Source organism: Sycon ciliatum, chromosome 5 (assembly GCF_964019385.1).
Source record: "Sycon ciliatum chromosome 5, ocSycCili1.1, whole genome shotgun sequence".
Lineage (NCBI taxonomy): Eukaryota > Metazoa > Porifera > Calcarea > Leucosolenida > Sycettidae > Sycon > Sycon ciliatum.
Window position 1 is genome coordinate 983,517 of NC_088647.1, and position 22,039 is coordinate 1,005,555.

The window sequence follows — 22,039 nt, forward strand, 5'->3', positions numbered from 1 at the left end:
GCTGTGGAGCCACAGTGCTGGCAACTGAAATCCGACCCCCCCCCCCCCCCCTAGCGTCTCGTAGGAATCGCTAACGCGGCTAGCGCACCGCTAGGAGGGTCAGATTTCAGTTGCCAGCACTGTAGTAGTATTTAAAAAAAGCAACAATTACCTGCAAGGCCTGCTACATAATCATTCATGGTGTGCAAAATGACACGTGATGACTATGACTCTAGTGTAGTCCAGTATGACGCTATGAATGATCTGAGTATGATTATGGCGCTCAGTAAAAGTGACTAAAAATGCGATGACGCATCAAAAAGTCTTTTTGCAAAATCAATAATATTTTGCTCTAAAAAACAATGACAAAAAAAACAAGAAGCAACAAGGTCAAGAGGAATCATGTACAGCTGTAGCACCTGGATTTTGCCTCCATAATCATTGTAAATCTACCAGCTAGCGTGTTGTTATGCTAAGGACTTAGTCGCGTTCTCTTGTTTATATCATCAGTTGACAGTTGTACAATATTCCCTGATCCTGGCGTAGATCGCTGAGAAATTGCTGGCTATATGCGTGCATAACAGTTTGTTACAATCGCAACAGTTTTGCTGTGGTACACGGCAGTAGTCTGCGAAATTCAGTGCCTATCATAACTTACTTAGGTAAGAGAATGATGTACATGTATGTGCAAAAAAGATGATGTATGTTGAGGAAGCAATTGTTGGCTGCTGGGCTGATCGCGTTCGAGCGAGTGTTTTCCGGATTTCAATGAGGCAATGCCATACTGTGTTGTATCAGACATGCATAAACTGGGCACACTGTCCGACTATTCAGCCGACGAGAAAAAGGCGAGAGGTTTGACAAGTCCTAAAACTAGGACAGAACGGGTACATGTACATGACTGTACAGTGTTGCTCATTGAAATCCAGTCAGCGAGTTTCTCAAGTACGTGCTGGGCGTTGCGCAGCCCTAGACCTGCGAACACTGGGCTACGAAATGATGCAAGGCCCAAACTTAAGTGACGCGACTGGATTTCATTGAGCAGCACTGTAGCGTAGGGGACTCATCTATCCATCCTTTGTTAGGCCAGATTGTCAGGGAATTCCAAAGTGTTTGGCATGTTTGTTTCCAAGTCGAACCTAATATACCATGTAGCGATAATACAGATATTTGCATTTTGCTTATAGCACCAAAGAATTAGGTTTGCGAGTCATGTCCGTGGCTTCATGGTTGAAATGATTGAGGCAGTAAGTGTTGGTCAATGAAATCTGGTTCATGTTGAAGAAGAAGAAAGAAATGCAGGCAGGCATAGTGGGATGGTCTAAGACCATGATTGAGAAACAGAGGGTACCAGGTTCAAGTCCTGCTTGGAAGCGGAAGGATTTTTTCCAGCCGTGCTGCGACCCACAGTTAGTTGGGAACTCGTGGCCTGGCACGAGGGAAACATGGATGCAGTTAATGGGATTTCGGTCTTTGACCACTTTGTGGTGGGTCTGATCTACTCACCTCCCACCGCTTAGGAGCTGCATCTGCGCCTTGATCCAAGAGGGTGGTGGCGTTCCTGCGGATGCGGAAAACTGGGCCTTTGGCCGAGTCTCACGAACCGTGAAATTTTAATTAATTAATTGAAGTCAGCTAGTACTGGACAGTACGTAGACCTTCCAAAATTTTTATATTTTTTTTATGTATTTTTTTTATCACATTGCGCATACCTACGGAAGAAGGGGAGACAAAACGAAGACGAAACAAAAAGACAACAATGGGTGTGTAGGCGCTACATGAGCTGCGCTGGTGAGATGCAGTGGACTCCCCCGACCAAGGGTCTCGGGATCGGCGTACACAGCAAGCACCATGGGAGAGGGGGGGGGGCGAGAGAAATGGCGGAGAGAGAGAGAGAGAGAGAGAGAGAGAGAGAGAGAGAGAGAGAGAGAGAGAGAGAGAGAGAGAGAGAGAGAGAGAGAGAGAGAGAGAGAGAGAGAGAGAGAGAGAGAGAGAGAGAGAGAGAGAGAGAGAGAGAGAGAGAGAGAGAGAGATGGAGGGAGGGAGAGAGAGAGAGAGGAGAGAGAGTGCACAAGAAAGAAGAGAGAGAGAGAGAGAGAGAGAGAGAGAGAGAGAGAGAGAGAGAGAGAGAGAGAGAGAGAGATAGAGAGAGAGAGAGAGAAAGAGAGAAAGAGAGAGATGGGTAAGTGAGGGAAAGAGAGAGGAAGAGGTGGAGAGATATAAGTATAGAGAGAGAAAGAGTTCTGCGGCATATCGTCGTTATGACTATTATGCTACTTTTAGAAGAGAGTCAACGTAATGATTTGCGTCCACTGGTGGCAGGCCAGTGTGATACATGTGCATGGCTAGCACCAGTCATGAGCAGAGCACCAGTCACTTTGTTGCAGGTGACGATATGCAGCAATCTTGAAGCTCTGCAGGTGTTTCCGGGCTGGCTGCTTGTCCAGAATTGCCTGTGGCAGTCTATTCCACACTGGCACGATGCAGTATGGGAAAGAGCGGAGATGGTAATCAGGAGCTCATGGCGAGAGATTCAGCTCGAGCTGGTGGGGATGGTGCTGTGCTTGGGCTGCTTGTGTGCGGCGATGACGTGGCAGTATATAATTGTGTTGTGCACTGCTGTATGGAAATGTATTATTCATGATCCAGAATTTTATCCAGCACGACTGTAGATATTGCATGTATATCTGATGTGTTGTCTGTTTGTGTGTGTGTGTGTGTGTGTGTGTGTGTGTGTGTGTTGCGTTGTGTGTTACTCTCTACAGACCGGCAGTACGAAATCTTCAGACAATTCCTCAGTAATCCACTCCATACGCTGTACGCTACACACACACATGTGCTACTGAATAAACAGCATCCCCAGGAGAACATGTTTGCTTCAAAGTTATATGGCAATCTCAGCAAGACATTGAGCAAGTTTGCTCAGCGTGGTTATGCTGTGAGTGTACAAGTACAAAGCATGGTAGCCCAGTCAACCTGCCGATCAACGCTATGTTGTGTTGCTAGCAAGATGACTCAGACATCACCACAGTCCAGGCAGTCAGTCAGTAGTAGGTGGAGATCAGATCAGCCTGGTCGTCAACCCACTACAGTACGTGATGCCTATGATGCCGTTGAGTCAATATTTGACAGCATCGTGACTAAGCGCACGTTTCAACCTAGTGAGCTGATCTCCCAATGTTCTCTTATCCAACGACATGCGAATGAACTACGGTACCCAAGCAAGATCAAGGCTATCCTGCACGCATGTGCTCTTATCACAGAGGAGAACACTGACGTAACCACATTGGCAGTATCTTCACTAAATCAACTAGCCACCCTACCTACTGGTGTCTGGCAAGACTACAGGCATCAACCCAAACTCAGATGGTCAGTGCACTGGGCTGCAAAGTGTCAATGCATGACTCCAGAATTCAGGAAGTTATTAGCACAGCAACTAGATGTCCTGCGTCTTGATCAATGTAGAGAAGTTGATCAGTGGTCTCACGCACTGTTCATGTTAAATTCACCCGACCGTTGCCTGGCCCAAAACGTGATGAATCGCTATTTGACCATACACAGGTCAGGTGATCCCAAGCATCGTCATACTGAAGTACTCGGACTACTTCTCTACTGTACGCTGTCTGGTGTAGAGTGCAGTGCCTTGATGAAGCTGATCAGTGTTGATCATCTGATACAAAGTAAGTAGTTTATTCTGGAATAAGACTTGTAGTGAATAGAGGCCTAGGTTTGCTGGTGAGGCTTCTGTCACCGTGTGTTCTGCTGATGCAGGCATGATTTCATATAATACTCAGTAAATCTAACGATTTAACGAATTACATTACTTCGTTTTAGTAAGTTCTGTTGAGACTAAGGCATCATAATTATGTGCTATGCGGGGATATGCCTGAAGACCGCAAGATCGTTAAGGTATCTTCTCGTTAACCTATGGATTTTGGACAATCGTTAAATTTGTGAATCGTTATAAAACCATGTCTTACAGTAATGGTTTTTTCATGGAACTTGAGTTACGTGCCAATCACCGTTGTCTGCTATCTTGCATTTTTTTCTTTTCTTCTCTGCCCGTTCTGTCTGTCTCTTGGCACATACGAATATCGTAAATGCGGACGCGCGTATAATAATAATTATTGCCCAATGCTGTAGACAGCAAGCTATTTCGGCCACATTATCATATTCCTCATCATTACAGCTGCGAGCTTTAAGTAAGCCGAGCTACCGGCCATGGTGCAAAGGTCACATCGCAGACATTTTAATGAAAGATAGCTCGTCGCTCTTGCACCAGAGTGCTCTAAATACTAAAGGAAGCGGGCAATGTGTAATGCAGCAGCACTAGAGCAGCCTACCGAGAGTGCTCAACAAGACAAACATCAAGGAGCATAATACTCAATGCTGTAGACAACAAGCTGGTTCGGCCATATAGACCAGCTTCAAGTAGGCCAAGCTCCCGCCTATGGCAAAGGAAGCACCACAGACATCAGTGGCGGATCTAGGGGACGGCGCGGTGGGCGCGCGCCCTCCCCTCAAACATTTAGATTTTTTAGTGCATGCACATGGGCAGTTTCGCAAGTGTTTGCATATGCTGTGACAAGTAGTTTCTAGTGTCAGATAAGAAAGTTCTTCTGAATACGGAGTAGTTGTTCTCTTACTAGACTTTGGTTGACTTTTAGTTTTGAAATTAGTGTTCAGTTGACGAACTTGTATAGCTAATTTGGTGAAGGGGATGGCGCACCGCCCGCCCAAGCGGCTACGGAGCCAACAAACTCTCCACGGATTTTTCGCGAAGCGAACTTGCGCTTTGTCAGCTGCTCAGTCGAGCGATCCGTCTTTGGAGGAGAATTCGGACCACCGCGAAGATCCCGAGATCGAGGTCTGCTCAGACTCTGATCTTCCCCAAATGGAATCCGAAGTAGATTCTGACGACGATGGTGGGACTGTCAGTAGTAGTGATGCGAGTCAGGAGCGTTTACCTGTTGAAACTATCGCAGATGACGACGTTGTGACTGCCACGAATGTGGCTGGTGGCACTGCTACGCAGCGAAGTTACTCGGATGCTGTTGATGCAGCTATTGGCGGTGCAACTCTCAGCGATGCAGAAAAGCGCAACATGCTTGGGAACCGGAATGTTCACAAGGCCATTCCGATCGACCATGAGCGGGTGCTGGACAGGTTCGCTAAAGCCAAACCCCGTCGTTTCCTGTTGTAAGACCCGACTGCACCGGAAGTTGCTTGATTGGCTGTTCGTTCATTCTGACTTGTGTCACATGATCGTACAGAACACGTTACATGCCAATATTTGCTGTAGACATAATTATTATGCTTGTGTATATAAACGCTGAAACCGAACCCAATGCTCACACTACGATTGTTTTCTTGCTAATGTATTTCCACTCCATTCTTACTGCTGGACATGGCCATCCAAGTAATCGTGTATTTTATTATTTTGCCATTGTTCTCGATCTCAGCATGTCTTGAGCTTTGAAGCACTATCTTTACACAATTCAATGTAGTTGGCTATGTTCTACTACAGCCAGAGTCCTCAATGAAGTGGTTGAAAAAGTGGGAGTGCGCTAGTGAGTGCATGTGCTAAAATAGCAAATATACATAACCGCTAAGCCTATGACGTAAAATAGCCGCTATGTCGTAATGTGTACAGAATACATGTACCGCATGGGCTCCCTGTCATGAATATTACCCGCGCCCTCCCCTCGGCTGAACTCTAGATCCGCCGCTGGACATCAATTAAGGCCAAGCCAATGATCATCTTCAGACGTCATCTTTCTCTTAACGTTTTCATTTTCGCATTCTCAAATGTATTTCTTTGTCCGTGTCACTAACACTGTGTGTTTCTCTCAATTCTCTCTGCTCTGGCTTCTGTGCAGAATGCGAGCCTCGCCATCTGCAACTGCTATATTTGCAGAACACCCTCCCTGTCACTAACGACCAGCGGCTGCAGATAATGGACAGGTGTTTAGTGCGGTTCCAGAAGGATGTGACAAGTCAGCATTCAGGTCGAATGTATGATATGCTGTCATACTTCATTGGCCCAAAGTACACCACTGGCATATCTCTGGTTGATGGTGTGAAAGTTCAGGCATTATGCATATTCAACCAAGACCATGAACCAGTGGAGACTGATGCTTATCCAGCTGATGTATACAATGGTGTATCAGTAGATATGACTGCAGCTACGCGTCATGGTTTCAGTGTTGTGGCCTGTCTGGGTGTGAGTGACACTCAGTTACTACGTCATCCTGTACGTACGCCTGACGGATATAATACTCTGCGAGTATTGGCACTGAAATCTCAAGGATGTTATGTTATTCCGGTGAGTTTCAGTGCTAGTGTTTTGATTTTGATGATCAGATGCCTGTCTTGATTCTACAGTGCATGTTGGAGAAAATCAGATTACACATAATACTGAAAGTTTTGAGTGACATTCTGTTGCCCAAGTCTCGTTGTAAGACCAATAGTATCACCCTTCTTAAAATGGCATTCAGTGATGGATTAACTATAGAGACTTCCATCTCCTGAGTGAGCTGAAATTTTGGCGTACTCCACTATTTCTTTCTACGCTGATAGGCGGTACTCAAATATGGCGCTCGGCACTCTCAGAAAAGCAGCCACGTTATCCCGGATTTGCTGATCAATTATCCTCATCACATCACCGTGTTCAAAGACCTGTTATCCTCCAAGCAGTGATGAATATACACACTGATGTCATAGTCTACATGATGGTAAGCCTTTACAGAATGGTAGATAATGCATTTGTGTAGTTTTATTATTTCAACTTCAATGGGTGCAATCGCAATAGCTGATTGCAGAAATATAACGCTAATAATTGTAGTGTTGTGGATTCGGCTACTTTGATGAGGCTGAAGTATGCAACCTGCACGGTTTGCGCCCGGTCCGCTAGCAGGGGAAAACCCCCAAGTGCAGCACAACGCCAAAAGGGCACTGATAAAGGTCACAACTGACCACACTATACCTGAATACACAGTCTAAGTATCGGCCGGGGATAATACAAAATCTCCTCAAGTCTATTGTCGTCGTGGCGTTCTTACAATCTTATCTTATCTCCGGACGATAGGCCCTTCCGATTACTCTTACATGTACGTTTCCATGAATCATTGAAACGCGTGCAAACGACGAATTCCGCTGTCCAAAACCCATGTACAGAGTTGTAACAAGTTCAGCCCTCACCAACGCTGTACAAAGCGTCACTGACCCGTTTCTCAACGGTCGCGCTCATTGACCAATCAGCGTACACCTAACGTACCAAAATTCTCAAACTTACCGTAATTCCTTGGTTGATACGGTGTAGTTTCCAAAGATTTTTTATTGGCCAACGTCTTCATTCGATAGATACCAACAGATTGTCCGCTTCGAATTTTTCGATTTGATGGCTGTTTGGCCGGAAATTACCTCCCAAATCGGCCTCCACTCGTGCCACTTCAAGGCTTTCCAAGTGGCCAGCATCGCAATTCGGAAGCGGAGAAAGGATAGCCAGTGAAAAAAGAAAAACAACGACGTATTGGTTGTCAAAATCGACCAAGAAATGAATTCAATAGACCAGTTTCCGTGCTGCGCCCTCGCTGCCTGCGCGAGTGCGAAAAGGACCAAAGGGATTCTTTCTCGGCAAAAACAAACAAACAACAGCTACATGCATCTACGCGCCGTGCAGGTGCTTTTTGCAGTGCAGTAGACTGGTAGATCGACCTACACTGTCACCACTGCACTGACTGTACATACCAGTAGTAGGCAGTACTCGGCGGTAGTCATGTAGAACCAGACTGGATGCCAACACTGACCGGCCTTGATGGTCAGTGTTCAGAGCTACGAAATCTATGATTGTAGAGAAGCTCTCGAACGAGAAAGCTTCAAAAATAATTATTGTTGAGAACAGCTAGCTACAGGTCAAGGCAGACGAGGAGGCTTCGAATTATTAAGAAAGAAGAAAGTTGGTGAGATTATCAGTACTTACAGCATTAGGACTGGATTTCCTCGACTTCAGCCTCGGCTGTTGCAGCGGGTGGAGCCTCGATAGCATCAGTGGATGTGCTGGCGGAGACGATGGATTTTGTCTGCGCGGAAGCAGCATCACCCTTCCTGGTGGGAATAAATATAACGCTGTGTTTTCGGCCACTCTCCTGGAGGGTCGCAACATCCTCTGCATGCGCAGGTCGGCTTGGATGACGCTGCAGAGCCTGTCGATGGACTTCCTCAGTCGTCAGTGTCCTTCCTGCAGTGGAAGAGGAGGCTTTTCTGGAGGCAAGGTTACCCTGCGCTTGCTTTATTTTCTCACGAGTCACTGTGGACGTGTACCTAGCCAACCTCTCCCGCATCTGCTCCTTGTGATGGGAGGTCACCCTCTCCTCACCATCTCTATCACTGTGTAGGACGTTCTCCACAAACAGGTGAGACGCTTGCTTGGACTCTTCCGACTCATTATGGGAGAGGTAGATGGAGCCGATATTGAACTGGCGCTCAGCGATGGCGTTGCTGACGGGCAGGCAGAAGATGTGCTTGGCACACCAACTCCACAGATACTGCTGTGAACTCGCACTTGGACACGATGGGCCTGACATCATTGCCACCTCCACGATGTCCACCAGTAGCTCTGGGCGATCCATTTCCCAACGTTTCCGCCAGGTGTTGATGTCTTGCAGCTGATCCACAAGGAGCGACAGTACGACGTACTCATCCAGCCAAGAAGCACTGGGATCACACGTTAAGACATGAACCGCCTCCACCAGCTCCAGTTCAATGGCCGTGTCCACGACAGCGTCCATGTCACCGCAGTTCGCTGCCTCGACGAGGAGGTCTGAGTGCTCCACTGCGATCGCCAGCGGGGCACTATTGATCAGTGCCTCGCGTCCGGTGGCCCGCAACCATGCGCGCCAAAACATAGTGCGGTGTGTGGTGCTTGCTCCCATACACAGCAGTAGCGGGACACATAGCCACCGAGTTGCATGCTTCTGCAAGGCTGCAGCTATCGCAGAAGTGAATGCAGGCAGGATCTCGTTGTGGAAGACCTGCTGGGATGATGCGTCAAGCCTGGCCGCTGACTGGATGGTCTGGGTCAGGGCGAAGTGAGGATGGGTGGTCATGAACGACGCTTGGCGAATATCCTGCAGAACCCGGGTTGGCCACATCCGAGCGAGGTAGCTACTGGTGAAATTCAGCTCATCATCCTGGCTGTGGCAAGAAGACAAGGCGGGCATCAGCAAGTCGTGCAACACTTCCCATAGGAGGCAACGCTCCGTGGCAAGGACAGGACTTGCGGCCATTTCTATGATCTCCCGCCATATGCCGTAGTGAGAATTCGACTTAGGCATAGACTTGAGGACTGCCTTGCCCATCTGGATGCAGCTGTCTCCATGCTGCCACCACCACCTCAGGTGCTCAAACATATAGGACCACCTGCTCTCCACAAACTCCTGGGGCAAACTGGGTGCCTTCTTACAGATGCCCTCGGATGTGTACAGGGCTCTGTAAAATGATGGGTGCTGGTGGTGGACATAAGCAACTTTAAAATGTAGCTGGTACAAGTTAAAATCACTCATTCCACCTCTGCCGCCAAAGCCATCGCCGATTGCCGTCTTCAGCGCGATATTCACAATATGTGGGTAGCAGCCGATGAAAGTAACTTTTCCTCCAAAAAGCTTGCCAAGCTCAACGGCGTGACCTTTCTTTGCACCGGACTGCGTTGTTGCGTTGTCGCCCATGACAGTTGCCACTGACTTTACACCGAACATTGAGGTTAGGATGTGGTGGTCGGCTGACGCTTGGTCGCTACCTCTGCTGCTGGCAATGACGGTATTGGCCAGAATGTAGCCAACTGGCCTGTTTTGCTGCGCCGACCAGACGTGAACACCCATGATATGACGTTCGTCATGGCCTTTATTGGAGTCGTCAGCAAAAAGACATACATCACTGTCGACAGTGGCCAAGACGTGCGATAAATTCAGCCGGTCGACCTCACCAAGCACCACGTTCCATCTGCTCAGCGTTGTCGGCGAGACTTCCCACCCCATGTCCCCGCTGTTTGTTTTGATGAGCAGATTGCCAAACAAGTCGAGAGCAAGCGAAGCCTTCTGGTTGCTCAGAATACAAGCATGTTTGATGAACCTCACACCAGCCATAAAACCAGTCGTGTGCTTGCGCACTCCATCTTCTACCACTACAGCAGACCGAACAGCTGTGCCATGGGTTGTTGTTGATGCCTTCATGTCTTTGAATGTTTTTTTTTAATTTTGTTGCTTGGCTGTGTGCTCCATGCAGCTGATCCGTCTGCCGCTTGCATTCCGCCTGTAGTTCTGCGACAGCTGTTTCGAGTGACTTTGCTTTAGCTTCTAGCTTGGCGTTTGCTTCTAGCAGATGCTGACGACTTTGTATCAGTGCTGTGTATGTGTCCGCTGAGATCGTGACTTGCTGTGGCTGCTGTTTCGGTGTCTTCTCTGTGTCTGCACATAACAAGACACGCATGAGCGTACGTTCACAAGCAGCACATCCAAACGTTAGCTGTTTGTGGATGTACCACCATGTAACTGGTTGATACTCTTGACGGTGCCACGTACCATGATTATGTAGATTGTAATAATATGCATGTATGAACTGATATATCGGTAATTGCAAGCGGGTTATGGTGCATGTGCCATGAGAATTACTCGCGCATTTGATGGTTGTTCCTCTATACTTATTGAGCCAATCGCCAGCAGTTTACATTTTCAATACAATAATAATTATTACCGTAGTTATAATTACCTGCGGCAGCGGCTAACTGGTGGTCATGGTGCGGACTGTCCTCTGAAACTGGCGGAGCGGCTTCTGTAATACTTTCATCATGTTCGTGGGGATGGATATGTTCGGCGTGGGCGTTTTCCAATGACGGGTTGATATTTGGCTGTGCAGACAAAATTATGTGGAATTGAATATTATCGTAGAAAGGAAAAGGACATAATTATGGAAACGAGTTAAGAGTAACTCTCCACCACTGTAACTAGATACTATATACAGTCAGAAAGTGATAATTATGTCCTTTTCCTTTCTACTTTTATTATTGGCTCAATACCCGAGTTTCAAATTGAATATTATCGTATTATGAATTAATTAATTAGACTGGAAACATTAACATGTACTATTATACCTGGCATGTACCGGCTCTACTCGTGCATAACCTGGCCACTTTCCCACTTGCTACAAAGAATCAACACCACTTACGCTCTCTTCGATGGGATCTTCTTCCTGGTACTGCTCTTCACTGTTAGAGTCTAGGTCGTCATCTGGCTTTTGTTTCTTCGCAGGGTTGGTCGCATTGGAAAACCAGCTTGCGTTCTTTCTCTTGCGAGAGGAATATCCCGTTCTTTTCCACGGCATGATTGTCGCTAATGGGAGAACTCAGCCACCTGAAGCTTTCAAAAAGGAAGCATCAGATGAATGAGTTCGCCAGAAAAATAATAAGAACGACAAGAAAATAGGTGCAGCTGTATTCGATATTCGCGCGCTCGTGAGACGACGGCGAGATAGGACTGAGGACACAGCTAAACTACAATAGACAGTCTGCCGATGCTAAAAAAGAGCTCCTCTAGGAGAAGCTCGGCGCGCCGTAAAGTCTGCACTATTCTGCTGCAAGAAGACAAGAGAACCAAACTCAGACTACAGCTTGGAGTTGGAGACGAAGCAAAAGCTGAGCTGGTTTCAAAAAAAATGGGGAAAGACAAGAAAATGAGTAGCGTCGAGTACGCGACATGATCTTTAGCTCGAAGACACGCGGGGGGCACGTGCGCCCACGGGTAGCGCGGCTAGCCGCCATGTTTTCAAAATGGAGGTCGACGCTTTTGAAATCTGTGTAGACGATGGTGAGGGCTGAAGTTAGTTACACTCTGTAGATGTACTCTTGCTGTCGTAACAGTATGGAACAGAGATATATGTACATGTAGCTAGCCGGCACGTCAAGAAAGAAACTTGACAGCCACCATAGAGAGTGGATTGAGCAGTGTAATACTTTGTACTAGGATGTGTAATCATGGACAAATAAAGGAAAGAACAGATGTTACAAGTTATGTCCAACTGTCCACCAAAGAAAGTAGATCATAATTATGCAGTCAGCAAGTGCGACAATAAGGCACAAAACTGACAAGGAGTACTGAGAAATTCAACGACCTGACACCTAGCTCCAACACATCCACAGTCCTCTTTGGACCTTTCCTGACCTGAGCCTTCCAAGTTGGAAGGTTGCTAGTTTGCACCTCATAGATGTGTTGGAGCTAGGTGTCAGATCGTTGAATGGCTCAGTACTCTTTGTCAGTTTCATGCCTTATTGTCCCACTTGCTTACTGTGTATGCAGGATTCTACTGAGCCAGGTCTAAATAGTGGAGAGGGGGGGGGGGGCATGGGAAACAGTTACCTCGTATCCCATTTTCCACTTTCCAATATTGTCTTGCTAAGCCAAATGCAACGTATGGGGCGAATCCCCGACTTCGCCCCAGACAAATGTGCCTCTGATGGTGACTTTCGACTGCATTCTCAATGAATTGCATGAAAAAGAAGAAAAAAAGATTAGCAGTTCACATGAGACTCGGTTGGAGACCTAATTTTGCGCATCCGCTGGTACGCCAAAAATTGGGAGAGTTGGTGAGTGAGGGTAGCGTTTTTTTCAGCTCGTAGATTTTCGCCTTTTGGATAGCCCAGTCGGCATCAGGCCGGTCTGGAGGTACCGGTAGGGTCTTAGCAGCGGTTGTAGTAGTCCAGTGTAATAGGTAGCAGTAGTAGTGTGGTGCCCGTAGTCGTAGTCCTAAATTTTTTGGAAATGGGCGAGCCGACAAAACTACTCTGCTCTCTGCCTGGTATTGAGCAAAATGTGGTTAGCTTGCTGCAGACTTTGACAACTTTTGTCAGCGAGTCTAGAGACCGGGAGAGGTGCCCCCTACGACGCTTAGATGAGCTCTCTGCACAAATCGTGGAGTTGAAGGCGGAGGTTCGTGTCTCCCTTGAAAAGAAGTCCGTCATTACAGCCGTGGATTCCTCCTCGGAGCTGCCCGGCAGTACCCATACTCTCAACAGCCAGCGTACACGCCGTACCCGTACCAAAGCCAAAGGCAAAAGCAAGCAGCAGCAGGATCTGCAGGATCAGGAAACAACTGGAGCGCACGTGGAGGCCGTATCGCGTAGCGGCACTTTCGAAAAAGTGATCGAGGACAGTGGGCCCTCAGGCACGGAGTGCTCGGATGCAGAGGACTTTCAGCAGCATGGAGGATGTCGATCCGGATACATGCCAGCCAAGCCTGTGCCCAACGCAACCCCTGCATTGGACTTGGAGGCCATCCAGGATGATTCTTGGCAGTTGGTGGCTCAAGAGCCTCACCGCAAGAAGCGAGTACTTGTCTTTATTGGCAATCTTAGTTCCCAGTGCAATGACCAACGGCTAAGCGAGTTCATCACAACACGCTCCACCGCAGTACACCAGACAGTTGCAGTTCATGATTGCAGTGTCCGTGAAAACAAGAAAGGAATGATGACAGGAAGAGTAACTGTTGATGCTGATGCCCTCCCCACAGTCACCTCTGTAAACGTTTGGCCTAGACCACTGTATGCGAGGGAGTGGACATTCCATGAAAAACGTCATGGGCCAGTGCCAGGAAAGGGAAATGGACAGTCTGTGCTGTCGAAGAAGTCAGGCAAGGACTCAGCCACTCACAGCTCAGACCTGACACCATCGCCTCCCGACCGCAAGCGGCGGCATGGGGATTCACCTGACTCCGGCAGCCCACTGCTCAAGAAACTGGACGAAGACCACCAGCAGCAAGAGTCTGCCGAGCAACAACAACTGAATGCAGACAGCCAGCAATCATGAAGCTCCTCCTGACCAATGCAGGCGGGCTGCTGTCCAAATTCGGAGAGTTTCAGCACACCCTGTTGCTCTCAGGTGCGGATGTTGCCATAGTGACTGAGACGAAACTAACAGTGGATAAATGCTCTCACAGTGCATCTATGATCCCGGGATACTGTGGCCCGATTCGCCGAGACCGAACAGAACACGGAGGTGGCATTGGAGTCTGGATCAAAGCCGGCATCGCGTACCAGCATCTGGATCAGTACCAGTCTGCTGAATTCGAAACAGCCTGGCTCACAGTTGGCCAGTGCAACAGCAAAACTGTCATAGGTGCAGTCTATCGCCCTGGTTCCTGCGCTGACAATGATCTGGCTCTACTCGAGCACTTAGACCAAAACATAGATACCATGCGGCAGCATGGGAAGCACATGATTCTGGCTGGAGATTTTAATGTTCACAGCATGTCCTGGCTTGGCAGCTCTCGAACAAGAATCGCAGGGGAGTTCTTGGTAGAAATCAGCGCAACACACTGTCTTGTCCAGCACGTGACCCAGCCAACCCGTGGGCCAAACACATTGGATCTCGTCTTGTCCGACTTTCCTGGCACTGTCCACACAGCAGTATCATCTCCCATCGGGCGCTCTGACCACTGTGTACTTCCTCCGTTAACAAAAACTTCGTGATGGATTTTGATGGATATGAAAACGCTTAGAACAGGTCAAGAACAGTTTGTATCGACTGCAAATTACTGGACGACGGTGATTCAGCCTATGTACAGCGCTTTTACAAGAGAAACTGTTGGCGGAATGAGCAGAGAGTTCAGTTTGCGTCGCTTTTGCTCGATTCATTTTTGACCTGCGTCGCTGTCGTCATCTGCTGCATGCGAGTCGTCATCTGCTGTACGCGAGTCGTCATCTCTCTCTCGAGTCGTTGTTCAGCTCGTTTCAGCCTTGCCTCGGCTTCTTTGATCACACTCCGCTTGATGTCGCCGCCGTTCAAGTAAGTTTGCTTTCAAGCTGCGTGATCCGTCGCGATGACGATTACTCGTTTCCACCAGGGAGTCGTGAAAAATATTTTACGACTCCCTGGTTTCATCTTCGCTCTCCAGAACTCCGCGAAACGAGGAGTAAAGGCACAGCTAAACTGATTCCATTTTCTCTAATGGATACCAGCACTGAACGGCAGCGGCTAGCAAATCCAGTCGACTTTCTTTAGCCACGAGACTCGCATCTGACTGCAGACTTCTGAAAGAATGCATGGTCATCATCAGCATTCGAATCTGGGCTTTGCGCAGGTTGAACAAGAACTAACGTGTTACTTCAGTTCAGAATTATTTTCATTGAGCCGTGCGATCGGAGCAGCTCCTTGTTCACTTGCTCATTGTGTGGGCTCGCTGCTCCATTTTATCGCTCTCTATCACTCTTCAACGTTCTCAGTGCTAAAGTGGTAGAGAGGCCAAGCAGCGCAATATCCCCTCGGAGAAGTGGCATTTCAGTTTCGCTCGCCATGACTGTCATCACCTATGTTTCCACAGCGCAACCATCGATTCCGCTCGGCTTGTTGTGAAAGGTCGCTTTCCTTGCATCGTACCTCTGTCATGGCATGCCAGGGAAGGCCAAGAAAGTGATTGGGACTCATTTCACGGCAGTTTGTGCCCAAATCAGCCCCTCAAAATTCCATCACGAAGTTTTTGTTAACGGAGGAAGTAGTATTGTCCAACTTTCAGGAAATCACTCCTGTACTGGAGCGGCCAACAAGCAGGAAAGTATGGCGTTATGGCCAAGCAGACTGGGGCAGACTGAGGGCACATTTCCGCAGCTTTGACTGGGCTGCTGTCGTCTGCGATGTCCCCGAACTTGCATGTGAACAACTCACAACTGTAATTCTGGATGGAATGGACACGTTTATACCATCTAAGACCCTGACAGTACGGACGACAGACCCTTGTTGGTGGACACCTGAGTGCAGCACTGTAGTTCAAGCAAAGACTCGTGCATGGAAACGGTGGCGTCAGCACCCCGATGATGGAGATTTGCGAGCTTCATTCATCGACCTAGTGGCCCAAACAGCTGCTATTTTGCTGCGCGCCCAATCATCACATGATGCTCGTGTCAAAGCTAAGCTCAGCTCAGGCTCACTTAACGACAAGCAATGGTGGTCCAACATGAAGAGAGCTGCTGGGATGGAACGTGCCTCTGAGATACCTCTGCTGAAGGACACCGACGGCACAGAGTATCCATCTCGCCAAGCCAAGGCCAATTGCCTCGCCAGGTACTACTCCCAGAAGTGTAGCCTTGCAGATGATGACATCTCTCCAGACGATCTGCCAGAAATGCAGCATTTGGACCGCCATGGTCTTGACCGCATCCATTTCCGGCTTGCTGATGTACGCCGCCGTCTAGCCAAGCTGAATACATCGAAGGCAACAGGACCTGACAATATTCCAGCAAGAGTCCTAGCTCAGTGTTCCAGTGAGCTTGCAGAACCAGTCACCAAACTGTTCTCACTCTGCTTTCGCCACGGTGTTCAACCTACCAAATGGAAGCTGGCCCATGTGGTTCCAGTCTTCAAGAAAAGCCCCCGCTCGGATCCCAACAATTACCGGCCAGTCTCACTACTATCCATCCTGTCAAAAGTAATGGAGAGCATAGTAAACAAGCAGCTTGTGAATTATCTGGAGCGTTTCAATATTCTGCCCGACAGTCAATATGGCTTTCAGTGGCGTGCACCGAGTCTTGAAAGGGGGGTTTCTAGAGTTCGTAATTTTTTCTGGAGACCCACTGTATAATTATGTATTTGTGCACATGCACATCCCCCGAACATCCCGTCGGAGATAACGGCGAGGGCTAGGGAGGAGGGGGGGGGGGGGGGGGGAGGGGACTCAAGATCAGGGGTGCAGGGCACAAATGAACACTGGTGCTGATGAGATGCGGGGCTCGTCCGACTGCTATCATCAGATCATGCCGGCACAAACGCGTCTGAGAGGGGACCAGGTATAGGGGTAGAAAGGACAGAAATAAGTGTAATGAGGAATGGAGGGAGGGGACGATGTTACATGGAAATGTTGGTACATGTATAACTGGTAGCAGGATAAAACGGGTTACCTTTTACATACCAGCACTTCAAAAAGTATTTGCAAAAGAGGGTGCAAAAGTCAATGTACTTTACATGTTTGTCATATTGAACACGTAAACGTTTGATAGGCCTAGCCGCCTTGCAGGCTACACTACAATCTATAACACTATGTCTATGGTACTTCACTAGTCCACTCCACTCCAGGCATGTTTGTTTCATCAAAACACGGCTTACAGTCGACGTATCTTTCTTTCTGTTCTTATGACAAAGTTTTCAGCATGTATTGGCAATGTTCCACATGATTTCAATAAAGAGTTATGGACCTTGCTTCAATGGAAGCTCGCGGAAGAAAAGCGAAGCCCCGCGTCCTTGAGTCGCGGCCGGAACAGCACTTCGTTCTGAAGCAACGCAAGTGGATCATGGACGCACATTTTTACGTCTTCCAGTCGACAATGTTTTTGACGAACATCTTTGCTGCGCACATGAGCGAGAACAAAAGGCTGTGGAGATCTTGATGTGAGTCAACAGTTTGGAAGGAGATATCGTCAATCATATCCTTGAACTGACTTGCATCGCGCGTGCTTGACTCAAATTTCGAGACAAAACGGATTTCTTGAATGTCATCGCCAATCCAGGAGCGAACCAGAGCTAGAGATCGATCTCTTTGTGGCTACTCTCCACTGCAGAAAGAGAGAATAATGTATTTTGAACTGCATGCAAAGCAACTCTCTTTCACTTCGAAATATGGACATAGTCATTGTACTGTAAACTGCCCGTCGATCGACGCGTACGCAGGATAACCAATCAAGTAGGCACACTTTTCCTTTGGCAAGATTGCCCGATAAAAGGTGGTTTCCAGACACCAAAAAACTCATACGGTGCACGCGCCTGGCTTTCGGCAAGGAAGAGGCACGTGCGACATCCTCACTGCTTTGCACACTGAGTGGGTCAAGACTGTCAGCGATGGAGGGTACGCTCACATGGTGGCGGTGGACATAGCAGGAGCATTTGATCGGGTATCACACTCTGGACTGATTTTCAAAGCCAAGAACGTTGGCATTGGTGGCTGCCTGCTGCACTGGCTGCAGGATTACCTCCTGAACCGCAAACTATCAGTCCTGGTCCACGGCGACTCATCCTCTCCGGCGCCTATATCAGCAGGTGTGCCCCAAGGCAGTATCCTTGGCCCGACACTTTTCCTCTTGTATGTGTCTGACCTGGATCAGTGCCTGTCTCCCGAGACGCGACTAAGTTCCTTTGCAGACGACACAACCCTCTACAGCCTCATCCGCACGCAGGACAATATGCATGACATGACTGCCGCCTTGCAATCCAGCCTCAAGCGTCTTGAAGAGTGGGGAGAACGCTGGCGCATCAGATTCGAGCCCTCTAAATCGCAACAGCTGCTGATGACTACGAAAGCCACACACCCTGCTGTCCCTGACATCAAGTTTGGAGGTATCGCGGTTCCGGAAGCCAACACCATCAAGCTTCTTGGAGTGACATTTGACGCCAAGCTGTCATTCCGGGATCACTTGCACTCAATTGCGACACGTGGCTGCCAGAGACTGGGTGTTCTCCGTCGGGCTTGCCGGGTGTTAGATTACCATGGCCGGCTTTGTGCATACAAGGGATTTGTGCGACCCATCCTCGAGTATGCTCCCCTTGTGTGGATGGGAGCTGCATCCAGCCACCTCGCCCGACTCGACTGTGTACAGAAACGTGCAATGGCCATTATTGGCCCTGGTGCCCTTCTCCAAAGCCTGTGCCACCGCCGGATTGTATCTGGGCTTGTATACCTGTACAAGCTCCAGTGCATCCCAGGACCACCCCAGCTCACCGCCATGATCCCCCCTCCAGCCAACCATGTAGGGAGCTCGGCGCACCCGGAGTCAACCTCCTCCTGGCCAGCAGCACCATGTGCAGCTGCAGCAAGTCCTGGACAGGAGAGCACCTGCCTATGCTTCTCGCTCCTTCCCGTTTTCTGTAGTCTCAGTATGGAACAGCTTGCCAAGCGAAATTGTAAGGGCTCCACTCAGCTTGAAGCGGCTCCACACGTTCAAAGAAGATGTCCATAAGTACCTCACGCACCAACACTGGCTGATGGCTACCGACTTCTACGGATGAACTCCTGACTGTGGCACGGGTCATGTTCCTTGGTTCGGCTCTGCTGATGATATTGGGCTTCATTTACCTTTTATTATTTATTACTCTAGCTATATAACTGGTTGTTTTAGTGATTCTTACTATGTGACAATGTTCCACTGATGATGGTCACACGAAAAGGTTCTGGAATTGTTTCATTTTAATTGTTTATACATGGTTATGAGTGCACAATTGATATTTTTCATTGCTATTTTACGACTGTTGTCTCCTCGTCGGTTATTTTATTATTTTATTTTTTATTATTAATTTTTTTGTTTAGTTTGTTTTGTTTGTTATGATTTCTTGGTTTTCCACCCGGTTTAGTTATAATTTAAATTATTATTTGGTGCAGCTTTAGCGCTATGTGGTTTATTATTTTCCTTTTTCTTAATTTCGTATTTAGCGCTTTTGGGCGTCATTATTTTGTTTAGAAGAGTATCTCTTTGTTGTTGTTACTATAATCGAGTGGCACATTCGCACTACAATTCTACGAGTGCTAGTTTGAAAATACGTTACGAATTTGAGCAATTGTTACGTTGTACAGCAGGTACGAACAATTAATATTTACATACTCACCGGTTTCGTTTCGGAGTCCCGCGCTGTGACTCAGCTAATTTCTATTTCGTTTGCCTTGTATTGTCTGACTAGGGGCGCTGTCACCCCGTCGGGTGCAAGCACCCTTGGACAGAAGCACTTCACTGAATGACAAGTGTTCATTTTCGTTTTCCTCTTCTGCTTCTGTTGCACAGTTTGAATGTGTGCTTTTTTCGTACTCTGCTCTCGATCGAACCAAGCGCGGATCGATCTCCATAATTATTTATCTCCCGTTGCCATGACTGGCATTAGTACAGCGTTGCGTACTCACTCGCTGCTTGGCACGCTTGCAGCGCGTCTTTCTTCTGTTCTGTTGCAACCCAGTGCCTGCGTGCACGGTACGGGATTTGCGATGCATGCCACATCAGCGTTGGTGTGTCGTTGTGCTTCGTTGTTGTTTTGTTCTTTTGCTGAGTGTGGTCGTTAAAACTGAGCAAGAACGGGTCGTTGACAAGGCGTGGTTTCGATGTGCATGCCCTCCTGTCAACTCCAAACTAATTTTCTTCTCATTATTTCGCACCAAGTTATTATTTGTGGTATTCTCTAGCTTCTGTATGTTTTGCAGTTGTTCTTGTGCAACCCCCCCCCCCCCCACACACACACACATTTTTCGATGCCTAGTTGCAACGCTGACGCCGAGACCTCTGGTCGGTTGAGTTGCTCCCAGCACATCAGCACGTCGTCCCTACATCCCCTATGTTTTGTCCTTTTCCTCGTTTCTTTTTGTTCTCCACCTGTTTTCCAGTATAGTATGGCTGTGTCAATAGTAAAAAAAAAAAAAAAAAAAAAAAAAAAAAAAAAAAAAAAAACGCCGCCACCCTCAAAGATCAAGGCGCAGATGCAAGTCCTAAAGCGGTGGGAGGTGAGTAGATCAGACCCACCACCAAAGTGGTCGAAGGCTGAAAATCCCATCCTTCCGCTTCCAAGCTTTTTTCACATGGGCGCGCAAACAGAGGGGGGGGGGGGGGCTGTGCCCCCCCCCCCCCTGGCTAGAACCCCGATATGATCTCCACTGTAGTTACCTTGGTGGACAGTAGATCATAACTCGTAGCATTTGATCCTTCCATTATTTATTAAACTATTGTATTTGCTGCTTGTTTTGGTTTGACTGTTTTCTCTCAGATATCTCTGAACAGCAGAATACTAAGCCGAATTTGTGCAGGAAGTCTGTTATTTCATGTGAGATTATGAGGTCCAATTTGTGATTGAAATTTTGATGTCTTCGATCCTTTCCCGTTTCTCTGCTGAGCTGAACACTGAGGAAGTTGGTGCTGAGTGTTGTTTCATCTCACTCTGTTGGCTGAGTACTTGAGTAGCTGAGTAACTGAGTATTTGAGTAACTGAGTACTTGAGTACCTGAGTAACTGAGTAATTGAGTAACTGAGTAACTGAGTATGGATGTGAGAGTGTAGTGCTTCTATTACTAGTGCAGTATGCATGTTGATACGGTGTTTTCCAAATCAAGGTATTGTTGAGTTTGTGTTTGTGTGTTTGTGTTCCTGTGTATTCTATTACCATTTCTTTTCTTTGGCATCAGCGTCTTCCAGTTTTGATTTCCGTTTACTAACACTCAGCATATGCGAAATTATCAATCATTTGATTGACTGTGACGCGAAAATGCAAATAATAATAGTATTTTAAATGTATTTTCTTTGGTGCATGTACATACAGTGCGTATCGGTTATAGTGTGGTCGTATACAAGAATATACTGCTTACAAGAATGAACACTCATTTTTTCATAATCATAACACATATTTTATGTGTATATTTATTCTTGCAAGCAGTATTATCGCGTAGTAGAATATATCAGCCCTAAGAATGGATTTTGTGTAGCAAAATATGCCAGATTAGTGCAAAGTGTATCGCCTGTAGTAATAAAATCTGTGCTCTGTGCATACTCAATACAATAATATTCAACACAAAAAGAGAGTTATGTCCAAGGGAGCATTGGAGAATCACTTTTTCTGTCCAGTCGGACTCTTTCTTCCGACTTCTCTCGTATCCGCTGCTCCGCAGTCGCCTAGCACGACCGCGAGTCTGATTGATCCGTGTGTACGTGTATCATGTGTACGTGTCTACATGCCAAACGTGCGCGCATACATGTACATGTACATGTATGATGTCGCACGTGCATATGATATGTCACAAGTGATTTATCGTGTGTAAGAAATATCGGCAATAAGAATCAAATGTCGTTTTTCAAACACCCACGCTATAACCGATACCTACTGTACATTGATATTGTCAATCCTCGTAGCACATGATGTAGAGTCTGGCGACACCAGGGTCCTCATTCTTGAAGCTATTCAGAACTCATTTTAGAAGGTAGTGCTGTGATCTGTGCCTGCATGTATGTGTGTATGTGTGTGTGTGTTTGTGTGTGTGTGTGTGTGTACGCGCATGTGTGTGTGTG

The 22,039-nt window shown here is 47.5% G+C and overlaps 1 protein-coding gene across 1 annotated transcript; it reads left to right on the forward strand.

The window, feature by feature from the left end:
* The first annotated feature begins 397 nt into the window (after window positions 1-397).
* Window positions 398-21,570, forward strand: LOC135817101 (uncharacterized). The gene is made up of 5 exons (XM_065330219.1): window positions 398-641; window positions 2,745-3,659; window positions 5,859-6,304; window positions 6,559-6,713; window positions 20,748-21,570. Exons 2-4 carry the CDS (start codon window positions 2,849-2,851, stop codon window positions 6,676-6,678), a joined length of 1,377 nt encoding a protein of 458 aa, XP_065186291.1. The 5' UTR covers window positions 398-641; window positions 2,745-2,848; the 3' UTR covers window positions 6,679-6,713; window positions 20,748-21,570.
* The last annotated feature ends 469 nt before the right edge of the window (window positions 21,571-22,039 follow it).